Source organism: Aphidius gifuensis, linkage group LG2 (genome assembly GCF_014905175.1).
Source record: "Aphidius gifuensis isolate YNYX2018 linkage group LG2, ASM1490517v1, whole genome shotgun sequence".
In the NCBI taxonomy this organism is placed as follows: domain Eukaryota; kingdom Metazoa; phylum Arthropoda; class Insecta; order Hymenoptera; family Braconidae; genus Aphidius; species Aphidius gifuensis.
The window spans coordinates 20,801,280-20,815,464 of NC_057789.1; the positions used below are offsets into that span (position 1 = coordinate 20,801,280).

Genomic DNA, 14,185 nt, shown 5'->3' on the forward strand with positions numbered 1-14,185 from the left:
TTGACACAGATGGAATAAACATCCATAAATAATATCTCCAAAGTTCGTCTGAACAGCTTTGATGATAGCGAGTTCAAAATCTGACATAATATATTGCGGGTGAGGTACTGGGATTTCATATTTTGCCATAGCTGCTAACGTCACGTCAAAAATTTTAGAATACGCTTCTTCAGATTTACTTTCGAGAAGCGCATAGAAAAACGGAAGGGCCGATGTTTGCTCTCGTCTATTTACCATTTGAATAACTGAGCCCATGATGGAAAACAACTGCATAAAAATAATAGGAGCAGTTTTGAATGTACCATCTTCGAACCATATTCGTGATTTTAAGAGAATTCTTAAATTTTCTGTTGTAGAAAAGACTAAGATTTTTCCACACTGTAGACTAGAATTTGGATCTTCATACGAATTATAAATTAAAAAATTTTGATCATCCAGGGTATTCCGAAACCTTTCAGGAGTTTCATGGAGCTCATCAATAGTCTGGGGATTAGCTGGCGAACCCTTTAAACGCTCACGCTGAATTCTTTTTCTAATGTTCTGTCTATCTGGTAGTTCAGCCAAGACAGCGGATGGAACGTCCTGCAAACGCCGCAAGACTTGCTCAGGAGGAGCCTCAGGTTGTTCTTTCGCATGATTTTTTATGCCGGCAATTATTTTTAGGGCATCAACCTAATAATATATAATATATATAATATGGTGTATTATATCTAAATACATATATATACCTCTTTCCAGTTGGGTGCATCTTTGTGATTACCTGCTTTGGCACCTTTAGTAATATTGATTATCCCCCCCTCACTGATTGTCGTTGCACGCGCGGAACAACGCGATTTATTCTTGCATCTCCAATATGTCACATTATTATTACCACTGGAATGTTTATAATATAAAAAACCATCAAAATGTAAATATTTTGTTCTTCCAGATTTGATTAACTCTGCCATTATTTTTCACTTGAAATTTTTAATATTAAATATTAAACTTAAAGAAAATATTAAATTTTAAATCATGTTCATATGAATTTATCCACATAAAAAACAAGCGATAAATGATAAATTTGAAATGAAAAAAGAATAAAGTTGACAGCCTTCACGATAAACAAATAAGAGAACAAATTAATTTATTAATTAATTATAATTTTGGAACTTTTGGCATTGGAAAAATGATATGTTGGAACTTTTAGCATTGGAAAAATAATAATTTTGGAACTTTCAGACTTGAACAAATGTTTTGGAACTTATGTATCCCTACCGTGCCAGCAATTATAGAAGTCAGCATCCTCTGACTTTCTTATCAGCTCTTCCGGATCTACAATGATAGTATCATCATCATTCTCATTAAGAGCGATAGGGTTTGGCAAATTGTCAAACTCTTGTTTATCCATAAACTCAGCCGTAGGTTCATCAGGCTCCTCTTTTTTTACTAATAACAAAAAAAAATAAAAATAAGTTAAAAATATAAAACAATAAAAATAAGTAAAAAAAATATGCTGAAAAAATCGTTTACCATAAAGTGGAGGTGCCTCTATAAAAAGAAGCCTTGGGTTGATGGCTTCTTGGTTATAGCAGGTTACCTCTCCATTCTCCTGCTCATCCTGGGGCTCCTTTTTTTTCACTAAAAAACAAAAAATTAAAAAAAAAATAGCGTGTTGCAAGTACGCGCGGGGGAAGTGAAACTTCTTTCAGAGTAGTTTCATGTCACGCTGAATATTAATAATAATAATAATAATAATAATAATAATAATAATATTAATACTGACAATAATATTCAAATATAAATATTATCAGTTAATAATAATTATTAGTATTTATATTTCGAATATTATTATTTATATCGTCACATTAATGGAAGAAGGGCGTAAGTGCCATTTTTAGGAATTTTTTTTCTTCTAAAAGAAAAAGGGCGTGAGTGCGAATTTATAAATTTTCGGGCTTTGCATCCAATTTTAAGGCTTAAAGAAAAAAAAAAAGTGCGTATGTTCAGGGACTTACGCCTTTTTTCCATTCTCAAAATCATTTTTAATAAAAGATGAAGATTTGTAATTATTTTTATGTTTTTCTTATTGATAATAAATTATGTATAATTATCAGTAAACAATCAATAATTTAAAAAATCCTGCCATTAAATAAATTTCAAATAAAATTGAAAATATGCCCTTCATCTTTTATCAAAAATTATTTTGATAACGGGAAAAAAGGCGTAAATCCTTGGACATACGCCCTTTATCCTTTATCAAAGGTTGTTACGCCCATTTTCCTTTTTTTTTAAGTATTAAAATTAGATGAAAAACCCGAAAATTTAAAAATTTGCACTTACGCCCTTTTTCCTTTAAAATTGACGTTTTTGGCACTTACGCCCTTCATTCTTTAATGCGACGATATAATTGATACCATCGATATTATTACTAATATTATATTGATATTATTATTAATCATAATATTATTGGAGTTATTATTATTTATAATAATATTATTCATATATAACCATAGTATAAATAAAATAATAATTTCAAAAATATCATCGATAATAATAATATCAATATAATATTAGTAATAATAACAATAATATTATTGATTTATAATAATATCAGTGATATTAATAATATGAATAATAATATTGACAATAACATTCATATATAAATATTGATAATTATTAGTATTGATATTCAAAATATTATTATTATAGATATTATTATTAATATCAATACTATTGTGAATAATTGGTAATATTATCAAAATTATTGTTGTTATAATTATCATTTATATATATTTATAATAATTTTATTGTTATTATAATAATGATTCTTTAAACCCGCGAGATAACTATTGCTTGATACGTTTAAATGAATTTTTTTTAAAAATCAATTATTTAAGTATTAAACTCAGTTGAACTGTTTAATAATATTTAAATAAATAAACAAACAAAAAGTCGCACACGCATACACACATAGCAGCTGACGCTCCGAGTTTATACGCTATATATAGTGCATGTATAATGCTTGCCGGTATAGCAGAGAGTATAGCAGAAAGTATACAAGCGAACGTCTACAAGGGAGTATACGGGAGAGTAAACGCGAGAGTAAACGCCAGAGTATACGCGAGCGCGTAACGCTAGCAGGGCCTCGAATTTTTTTGCTACCCTCCGTAAAGAAGTTTCACTTCAAAAATGTGTGAGTTAGCAGTACGCGCGAGGGAAGTGAAACTTCTTTCGCAGTCTGTCAAGATATTTGTAACGACTTTAATAATATGAACAATCAATTAATTAGTGATGATATTATTAATATTGATAAAGTTCATAGTATAAATGATATCAATATGATATTTATAATAATAATATCAATCATATCGTTAATATTCAAAATATAAATATTGATAATATTATCAATATTATATCGTTATTGATATTGTTATTATTATTAATACCATTGGTATTATAAATTTTTGATATTATTAAAATTATTATCAATATTATTGATATTAATAACAATATCTATAATAATAATATCCGAAATATAAATACTAATAATTACTAATATTTATATTTGAATATTAATCACAGTACTATTATTATTCTTATTATTATTATTATTAATATTATATCGATATTAATAATATTAATATCAATGATTTTATTATTATCGATAATATTATTGAAATTATTATTGTTATTATTATGGATACTATGAATGAATATATATATTAATAGTATTATTAATAACAATCACTTCAATAATATTATTCAGAATAATAATGACAATAATAATTTTGATAACATTATAAATTAGAAATAATATCAATATATATTAGTCATAATATAAATGATATTAATAATAACATTTATAATTATTAATATTTATACTTGAATATTAATGTCAGTATTGATCTTATCATTATCAATATTATATCGATATTATTATTATTATCATTAATATGATTCATACCATTGATATTATTACTAATATTATATTGATATTATCATTATCGATGATATTATTGAAATTATTGTTGTTATTTTCATTTATACTATGGTTATAGATATTAATAATATTATTATAAATAATAATAATTTCAATAATATTATAAAGAATAATAATAATATCAATTTAATATTAGTAATAATATCAATGGTATTCATCATATTCATAATAATTATATCGATATTAAGAATAAAATAATAACTATAATAATTATATTAATAATATTAATATACTAATAATAATTTTCAATTGAGTATATTCATTTATAATTTTTTGATTCATCATTTTTATAAACGCTGCAAACAAAACCGATCAGCTACACTATTGGCAACGCACACACACACATTTATTCAAAACATATCTTCTTTCTCGCTCGTAGCCACTTAGTCACTCACTATTAGTTATATGTGTCAACGCTTGCTCGGTCTGAGCGTTCGCTTGTTCCGAGCGTTCGCTCGCTCCGAGCGTTATATAACCGACACACTATTTTTTTTTTCACTACCCTGCGTATAGAAGTTTCACTTCAAAAAAAATTCTAATGAGTAAAAATATAACCAAAAAAATAAAAATAAAAATAAGCTAATAAAATATGTTGAAAAAATCCATTACCATAAAGTGGAGGTGCCATCATAAAAGGAAGCCTTGGGTTGATGGCTTCTGGGTTGTAGCAGGTTACCTCTCCATTCTCCTGCTCATCCTCATCAACGACTGCGGGGTTTGAATAACCGGCTTCAGGGAAAAAATTCTCCAGCTCATCCATCGGCTCATCCTGAGCCTCCTTTTTTTTCACTAAAAGCAAATTTAAACAGAATTAAAGTAAGTTAAAAAGTAATAAAAAAAAAAATTGAAAAAATAAAAATTACCTTGATGAGGACAGAGTGGTAGCTCTACCAATGATTCCTTAATCAGACTGTTGATCAACTCATCTGATAAACTGTTTATGATCATTCGGCGGAAGTTCCTTATCAGACATGCTCTATGTAAGAAACTTGTCTGGAATAAAATAATATAATCAATAAAATAAAAAATAAAGTATAAAAAATTAAAATGAGAAAATAAAACACTACAAAGATAAGTCTGAACATGTGTGAATGATAAGAATTTTTCACGTTTGAATATATTAAAAACAACCGAACAATGACAGAAAACAAGAGAAAAGAAAATTATCAAAGAAAATAATTCGCAAAGTCTACAACACCCTTATGTGCACATAGCGCCCTCATATGCATAGAGGGTTCTTATATACATAGAGCGCTCTTATGTGTTTATTAATGGCTAGGTAAAAACGGAAAATGTTTTAAAAAACAATATGACGTCTTACAGAAGAAAAAAAAAAAAAAAAAAATGACATCTTCGGGATAATATAATAATATGATTATATATGATCGCCCCCTTTGCGACATTGCTCTAATTAATGGATGAGAGGAACCCCACGGCGATTCGATCTTATTGATTGACCTGATGAATTAATTGATTGACCTAATTAATTAATTCGCGGACCCCGGAGCGATATCCGCGGAGTCCGCGAAATCAAGCGCGGATCACAGCGAGGGGGGGGGAAGAGGCACACATCGGGGGTAAGCCAGAACTGTCACGTGTACACTACTCTGTATTGAATTTTTAATTTAATTTTTTATGTAAATTAGATTTATTTCTAATGAATGATATTCCCTATATTGTTCGTACTTTTCTTCATATTCAGTAATATTTCCTTGATATTTTCCTATATTTTCCTATAATTATCGAGCTTTTCTTTATTTTTAGTGATTTTTCCTTTATATTTACTAAAATTTTTCCATATTTATCGTTCTCATCTTTATATTCAGTAATTTTTCCATATTTTCCATTATATTTACTGATATTTTCCATATTCATCTTATTGAGATTAAGGGATTTAAGTAAAGTAAAGAAAGTAAATGACCTTGAAGTTTTGCCCTACTATAAACCCTTACATTGTTAAAATCTAGGAAATAAGTTGCGAGTAGTGTATACTTATCTTGATTTAGAAAATCATGCCCCAGTCGTGAAATTCCTAGAAATGTAAATTTTTCTTTATCAGGATTTTTCCTTACTTGATCATTACATTAATTTTTTAATAATTGAGTACTTTGTGTAATAAAAAGATTTTTCACAATTTTTTCGCCCTGATTTTTTGAACCATGAACACAGTGCGCTAAAAATCCATTGTAATTTTTGAATGGAAAAGCTGATACTAAATGCAAAGGACCCCAACGTTTTACACATAAAGCAAGATGCAGTAGCTGATGAACATTATATGTATATTCTCTATCAGTATATAGGTTCTCGATATCTCTAAAGAAAAATTTAAAATAAAGATTGGCCTGAACTAGGTCTACTTGTGTTATTTTTTCTTGTAATAAGACAATAACTAATGTTGAAAATATAGTTCAGGCAACTCACCGGCGAGTGTAGGAATAGAATAATAAAGAATCCACATCAATATCCTCCACGCTTTAAAAAAATAAATCTCAAAAATACTACGTGCAATTCGATGAAAACGAGCTGGAGGTTGTATATTTTTTATATAAAGGATTCGATATCATCATGATAATGACTAATATTCCACGGCCCTCATTTGTTAACCCAAATATTTCCAAATTGTTTATGTTCCGTCGGAAAGAGAGGTAAGTGAGAAGAGAAAGAGAGAGAAAAAGTAAAATTCATTTTGAGAAAATAAAATAAAAGGCAAAATAAAATAAAAAAATAAAACATACAACACATTGAGCTAGCGAGTCTAATCCTCTGACGGCACGAGCCGATGCCGACTAATCCTTCAAACTGACAACTTTTGCCATTAGAAAAATGTTGCAGTTTGAGGACAATGAGGATTAGGCCGCTGACCTCGAAGACCACCCAGTCTTTCGAGGAATACCATAGAATACATGTAAAAACATTTTGGAAGTTTTGTCGGGTCCAAGCGACGCTTGGTTATACAAGCGTCGTTTGGCCTTCTAGAATTTTCCAGATTTTTCATTACTAAGGCCCAGAAGCTGGTTAGCGTCCTGGACCTTTTTTCTAGCATCAGTTGCTTTTGCAATCCCGTAGTCTACGGAGCTCTCTCTTGTCACTTGCTCTTACAAAAAATCAACTTAAATAAATTCAAGTTAATAAATAAATTTAAACTAATTTGATAAACAAGTTAAATAATAATATAAATTTTAAATAATAATTTTGAATGATGATAATTAAAATTAAACGAAAACAAATACAAAAAATTATTGTGTTGATTATTTAAATATATATCCTAAATTTAATACTAGATATAAATCCCTTAACGGGCAATATATCCAACAGTTTACCTACACCAAGTAGCACAGAGTGCAAGAATTCCGGAGTTGTACAGGTTGATAATAGAAGTGATGGTATCGTAGATATAATAGTAGTACCCTTTATTTCTATAACATGAACTTTTCGTGTATTTTGGGACTCGTTAATTACTTGCTCAGCTTCAGCAGCTTGTGCTTTTATATCTGTATCGTTTCTTAATTCACTTGGGTTTTCTGCGAATGCATATACACGAATTTCCCGCTTTCCTGGATTTACTGTTTCACATCTTGAAGTCATTATTTCACAGATATTGCAGCCAAATTTTCCGTTGAAGCTTAGCATATTGAGAAGTTCTGCTCTAGCTGGTGCATCAGCCGTAAATAGAGGAGCCGTTATCTTTGAAACGTTGACTTGCTTTGTCTCTAGATCAATCCAACTTACTCCTTCCTCGTAGCACTTTTTTAACTTGTAGGAGAAAAGACGAAGAAAAGTATTCATCCAAGGTTTTTTATCTGGATCATACCAGAGACCAGCTACAACAAGATGATTTTCTCTCAAATGAGGTAGTAATTCAGCAATCATGAACATTAGTTGCCAACAGTTACTTTTGCTGCTCTTAACCAAAGAGAGACCATCAGTATTTAATATCAGAGTTAAATCGTGAAGTTTCTGGCCAGGTCTTGAATTTACTCTTTTATAATCAGAGCCATCTTTGATATCTGTGATTAAATTTGCGTTAAGAGTTTCATTGAATAGCATAAGTTTGTTTGCCAGACTTTGATGTTCAAACAAATACTTGATTTAACTTGAAATATCTAATTCATAAAAAAAATGTGTAGTCTCGGTTTTTTTACATGAATCGCAAAGCAATGTTCGTCTTTCAATTTCTTTATATGCTCTACAATTTTTACAATAATTATGTTTTATTGCCGTTTCTTTGGGAGCTTTTTGTTTGATATATTCAAATAATTCATGAATTGTTTTAGGCATGTTATTATAATCAGGAAGAAGTTTTTGTATTAATTTAATAATACAGATTAATGTTGATTGAGAGATTTTTTTTTTAAGATATATGTCCATAATTTCGAGAACAGCTCTATCAGTTGTTATTTTACAACCTGGATGAACTGTAACGAAATTTGGCAGATCTCGCGCTCCCGAAAATAATTAGAGGTCTAGTCTGAGGGGTTTTATCGACTAAGACGCTAATTGATACCATCGGTTTGTGAGTGGCCTTGATAGTGACATCTATTTTCGCCTGAATGTCAGTGTTGACTTGGTAGACATCCGCCACGAGCGGATAATCCGGATTCCTACCCACTGAGCTGGCTGATGGCACCAGGACTGGTAACAGTCCGTGGTTGGCTTCCGATGAAGCTAGCTGACTCCTTGGTGGAGTTGATGTAGACATGCTCCTATGGAGGCTAGTTGATATCGCTGGTGGAGCTGGCATGACTTCTTGGTGGAGTTAGCCGACTTAGACGATGACGTCGACTGGGTCCTAGGGTGGAACTAGTTGATGTCATTGATGAGTACAACCAAGCTCCCGATGCGTTGTGCATGCTCCCGAGGGTGATTTACGATGTCGCTATGCTGCATAGGTAGGACGTTGTATATCACTCGATCGTTCGCTCTAGTGTGGTTACTTACGATCAAGGTAACCTATAATCGAGTAGTCAGATGCATAGAGTGGCCCGGCGTGAGACCAGCGTGGCTGCGGATGGACTTTATGTTCGACTACTTGGTGAAGTAGAGAGAGTAGGCAATAGGAGGATATTTGGTAAAGCCTGCGAGGTACGAATATCCTCGTTCTCGTATTGACTTAGGTTATGCGAGTTAGGTAAACCAAAGTTAATGTCCACGGTAATAATCGCCGCCGCTGGGTGAGGTTATTACGCTCCTGGCCAAAACTTCAATCCATATACATTTTAGTAATGGTGCCCGAGTGACGTTTTGGAACCAATATGGTGGACCGCACCCCTCCATCATTTCTTGCTAAACTAGTCGCTATCGAAATGGCCGTCGGCGGCCATTGCTCTGGAAACTACCCCACAGTCCGTTGGTTGCCGTTATACACCAGCTGGCTCCCTCCTGGCGGTAAGAGAGGAGGATGGTGAGAAAACCTCGTTGATCCCATAGTAGCTGACGCTCCTACTTTACCAGTGGAAAAATTAGTTACAAAACATATCCAGACTCTACCGACTTCCAATCATTATTGGTATAATGAATGTGCAAATCTTCAGTATCATCATCCTCATCCTCATCGTCAATATCATATATGTTTTCATCATTCGTAATTGATTGCAAACTTTCAAAGTTGAAGTCTTACTGTATATTTTCACTGAAAATTGTTCAACTTTCCATTTGGTATGATCACATTTTCGGAACTATCATCGGATTAATCATTATCATTATCACTCAAAATCTCGAATACATTTTCATCTCGAATGACGTCAGGTGTTTCATTTTGCTGATTTATTTTGAAAACATTAATTCCATCTATTTTAGTATTTTTTTCAGCTGCTCTTACATATTTCATAAGTGATGAATATGGTATCTGAAAATTGAAAAAATAATGTGATATTACAAAACAATCGATATTATATACTTATATAAAACATTTTTAATGATTGTAAACCTGGCTTTCCTACGTGAAAACATTGCTAAATAAGTTTGAAATTAAATACAGCGTAAGATTCTCCGATATATCGTATAAAATGTTTTACTTTTCACACAGTAAAAATATGCAGCTATGCAAGTCTTTAATTTTATCTGCCGTTAGAATTTGTAGAATATTTTTGCTTTTTATTGAATTATTCAATTATTCTTTTTTTATTGAAATATTTTTACATGGAAGAAACGAAGGTTTAGAGAAGATTTTTTGGAGGACTGTTTTTTACATAGAACCAAAGAAAAAAAAAAAAAAAACTTTAACTGGAATCGAATCCATGCTACCCTTAGCCTTACATCAAATTCTACTAAATGCCTCATTTTTTTGTTCCATAACCGAAAATATATACTAAACGGCTTAATCATTATAAGTTGTATTTTATCAATGACTTAACTTTCAAAATAATTATCTGAATAAAAACACAATAAATAATTCATTGTATTAAAAGAATACACAATTATTTTAGATTTTTTAGAGACTACTGTTCCCAAAAAAAAAAAAATGTTCCCCAATAAAATAGTAATTGTTTTAAAAAATTCTTATAGCTCAAATTTTGCATATGTTTTCCTTTTTTATTTATTTTATTTTTTATTACGCCAAACATAAATGTGTAGAGACATCTGGCTCGGTGCATATTAGATTCTACTTTTTACAACATAATTTGTTGAAGAACAAAAAGTTTATTCATCTGGTATAATATTGTATTATTTTTTTTTGCGTAAGATTTTCGTTAGAACTTATCTATAAGGAATAACCATTACACACATGACGGGGCTTATGTTCGATTTTTTCTAAGCATGTCAAACAACGATTAAATAAATGTTTTTTCTTTTTATGGAATGACTTATAATTATTTCATTTTCATTAAAATAATATTTATAAACTTGAAACATGGAGTAAACAAAGGTTTGGAGAACGATACACTGATAATTGTCAAAGATTTTCAAAGTAAGAAAAGATGATTGTTAAAAAATGCTGTCTATATAGCAATATACCAGGTTCAATTCTGGGTCAATTTCTTTCAAAAAGTCCTTTTAGAATATTTTAAGGATTTCTTTTACCATAAAAAAAAAGTGACTCTAACTGGAATCGAATTCATGCTACTTCAAGCCCCGCCTAAAATTATTCTGCCCAAAATCGTTGTCCTCAATATAAGGTACATCACTCTTTTCGCGAAAAAATATAATTTCAATTTTCAATTTAATATAAGTATTATTTTATTTATTTTAATACTTTTTTAAGAAACTTACATAAATTGTTAAAAATATTTTTTTCCAAGTTACATGTATTGGATTTTATAATTATAATATCATTTTTTCAACATAAGTGAATTTACATCCATTTAATCCTCCTGTGTATGTGAAACGAACCCGTCCTTCTTTAATGCATTTGTTGAAAGATTCATACTCAACAGGATTCGCTATAAAACAATCAACAATTCTCTTCGGCAAGAAAAATTCGGTGTCATTTCCAACTCTAGCAATTATGCTCGGTCCATATTTAGAGGTGGTTATACATATATTGAAATGCCTCAGTTTATTAAAAATAAACGAGCTGTTGTAAATATACAAAATTATGACGAATATTGCTTTTTATGATCAGTAACAGCGGCATTACATCCAGCTAAATTAAATTGTAACCGTGTGAGCTCATATCCAGACTTTAAAACAATATTAAAATATGAAGGCATTCGATTTTCTTTCGCCTTAAAAGATGTACCAAAATTTGAAAAAATAAATAAGTTATCAATAAATGTTTATCGAATAGAATGTGAGAAAAAAAATGAAATAGTACTTTATCGCCAAAGATATATTTATTTTTTGGTTTTCTATTAATTTTAAAATTTTGATAAATACTCTTTAATATATATTTCTCGTTAGTTGAATTAACATCTAGGGGCTTCATTTTTATTGTTCGATGTTTTGTATTATTATATTGTTGTAATATATCTGGTAATATTTTTTGCCATTTATATGAACCTTGAAGAGTAAACTTCTTCCACATGAGATTTTTTAATGTACGATTTAATCGTTCAACAATTGATGCTTTTAAATTGCTAAACTTGTGATATAAATGTATATTATATTCTTTCATCAATGTTTGAAATTCTTTATTCCAAAATTCTCGACCCTGATCAACCATCAAATTCTGTGGATGACGTTTTTGCACTAGGACAGATTTCATGATATTGGTGACGTCTTTACCATTTTTTGATTTTACAGGAATTGCCCAAGCATATTCAGAAAATGTATCTATAATTGTAAGTAAATATTTGTAACCATTATTGACAGATGAATAAGGGATCATTTCAACAAGATCTGCTTGCCACGTTTCATCGAGACCTCTAATATCTATATGATGTCGAATATAATTTCTACATGCTGGTCTATGAAGCTCTTCAACTACTTGAGCTTTTTTGTCCTCTATCAATTAATTCTCTTAATCGAAAATTAATTTCTGAAATATTTATCGTGTTTTTTAAATTTTTTTCAGAGTTTTCTTGAATATTTTTTTTTAAATAACTTAATTTATTTTTTATGTTGTGTGTAAAAATTTTTATGTCACTGTTAGCTCCTTCTAAAATATTAAGCTTATTTTCTAGATTTTTTAGAGATTCAGTGAAGTTTTGATTATCACTTTCAAACTTATTTAAAATTGAAACTCGGTTTCCGAGATTTGTAATTAAGTTACGATAGAATTTTTATTGGTATCCAATTCAACTACTTTTTTATCAGGCTGATAAATTACATCTGTGTTACGTGTTGCAAGAACTTGTAGTGATTCAATCAGAATAGATTGATTGTTTTGATTTATTTTTATTTCACAATTAAGTGAATCTTTGAGTGTAGTATTAGTATCAGCTATGTCTCTCAAAGACAACGTTATTTGTCTCTTCTTTTACAATATTGCGTACTATTTTCACCGATGCTGCATCTGTAATCAATACAGGATCAGCGATATTACACAGTCTTCGATAATTAATATCACAATGTCCGTCTTTTGTTATTTTAAAACCCTCACCAGGAGGTCCACGTGTACCCTTAGCTTTATTTTACTTTGTGTTAATTGGCGTCCGAAAACATCGATGCTCATGTTTGTTTGATCGATGGATATCAACTGAATAAATTTATGTTATGCACATTAATTACTAGATTATTTCAGCCTCTTTTAATTCTTCTATAATTGAAATTATTTAGTTATTATTTCCATGATTTACAGCTGCTTGAGAAGCTATCAAAAGTCTAAGACGATCAATAAGCTCATTGGGATCATCCCAATAAACATAATCGATTGCAGAATTATTAGTCATTTTATATTTACATTTTTTTCAATCAGTGGGGCTACTTGAAAATAATAATTATAGTAAGCTTGGTGTTTCATCATATATATTTGTTCGAATTAGCAATATGAATGTTATTATCTTTAAATTCAACTTGTGAATTTCCAAATTTAAGCATATTATCTTGTTTTGATTTCCGAATAGTATAACCACTATCTGAATGCTTTTGTCTATTAAGTTTCTTTAAATATTTTTGAGTATTTTTTTGGGTAGAGTGAACGTTTGATTCAAACTATTATGAGAGCTCAGAGCACTTTCAAACGATGAATCAGCCATTCGATCTTCTCAACTATCATCATCATCATCATCATCATCTCATATTATCTTGTTTTTCACATGAAACATCATCAAAAATCATAACAGAGTTTGGTTTCGTGTCTTGAGGTTGAAGTACTTGTTCATGTTTATTAAAAGGAAAATAACCGATACGTTTCACAGATTGTAATCATTTTTCTAGCAATTTATATTTCGGCTATCTCGGTTACCTCGTGTTTTACCATTACCAGCAAAAATTGAAGGATTTTTACCGTTTTTAATGCTTTTTTTTGCTGGTTTTAGTGAAGTGGGTGCTTTATCAGGTGGAGCTGCTACAGTAGTAAAAACTATCAATAAAGCAAATGCTGCGAAAAGTAGACTTGAAGAAAATAAACGTCATGATACAAAAATGGAATCAATTGCTTTAGGAAATGGTTTGTTTTCGCAGCCTCATAAAAAAGGATTTGGTTTATTTTTAAAGCCGTCAAAAAACATGTAAAGCTACCACATCGAGCGTTGACTGATATTGATCTCATCGAATATGCAAAAATTTTAAAAATTCCATATTTTCGAGGTGTATTTATGAGAAATGATTTACCTAAACCAGGTGCTAGGAAGTGTGAGTCATCAATAATCAATCTTGATGATAAAG

General features: G+C 30.2%; 2 protein-coding genes across 2 annotated transcripts; both read right to left on the reverse strand.

Moving 5' to 3' along the window:
- Nucleotides 1-647: 647 nt before the first annotated feature.
- Nucleotides 648-7,367, reverse strand: LOC122849493. The gene is made up of 7 exons (XM_044148204.1): nucleotides 7,304-7,367; nucleotides 4,843-4,972; nucleotides 4,589-4,768; nucleotides 1,510-1,617; nucleotides 1,255-1,425; nucleotides 729-873; nucleotides 648-672 (listed from the first exon to the last, which is right to left on the reverse strand). The coding sequence occupies exons 2-6, from the start codon at nucleotides 4,925-4,927 to the stop codon at nucleotides 857-859; spliced, it is 561 nt and encodes a 186-aa protein (XP_044004139.1). The 5' UTR covers nucleotides 4,928-4,972; nucleotides 7,304-7,367; the 3' UTR covers nucleotides 648-672; nucleotides 729-856.
- Nucleotides 7,368-9,665: 2,298 nt separating this feature from the next.
- On the reverse strand, nucleotides 9,666-13,248 carry LOC122850507. The gene is made up of 4 exons (XM_044149642.1): nucleotides 13,156-13,248; nucleotides 12,995-13,055; nucleotides 11,829-12,361; nucleotides 9,666-9,824 (listed from the first exon to the last, which is right to left on the reverse strand). The coding sequence occupies exons 1-4, from the start codon at nucleotides 13,246-13,248 to the stop codon at nucleotides 9,666-9,668; spliced, it is 846 nt and encodes a 281-aa protein (XP_044005577.1).
- Between the last annotated feature and the right edge of the window lie 937 nt (nucleotides 13,249-14,185).

Coding starts and splice junctions, on each gene's coding strand:
- LOC122850507 (XM_044149642.1), bottom strand. CDS start 13,248: ATGACTAATAATTCTGCAATCGATTATGTTTATTGGGATGATCCCAAT. Junction 13,056..13,155: donor TGATAGCTTCTCAAGCAGCT/GTAAATCATGGA, acceptor AAATTTATTCAG/TTGATATCCATCGATCAAAC. Junction 9,825..11,828: donor TAAAAATGAAGCCCCTAGAT/GTTAATTCAACT, acceptor TTCAATTTTCAG/ATACCATATTCATCACTTAT.
- LOC122849493 (XM_044148204.1), bottom strand. CDS start 4,927: ATGATCATAAACAGTTTATCAGATGAGTTGATCAACAGTCTGATTAAG. Junction 4,769..4,842: donor ACCACTCTGTCCTCATCAAG/GTAATTTTTATT, acceptor ATTTGCTTTTAG/TGAAAAAAAAGGAGGCTCAG. Junction 1,618..4,588: donor GATGGCACCTCCACTTTATG/GTAATGGATTTT, acceptor TTTGTTTTTTAG/TGAAAAAAAAGGAGCCCCAG.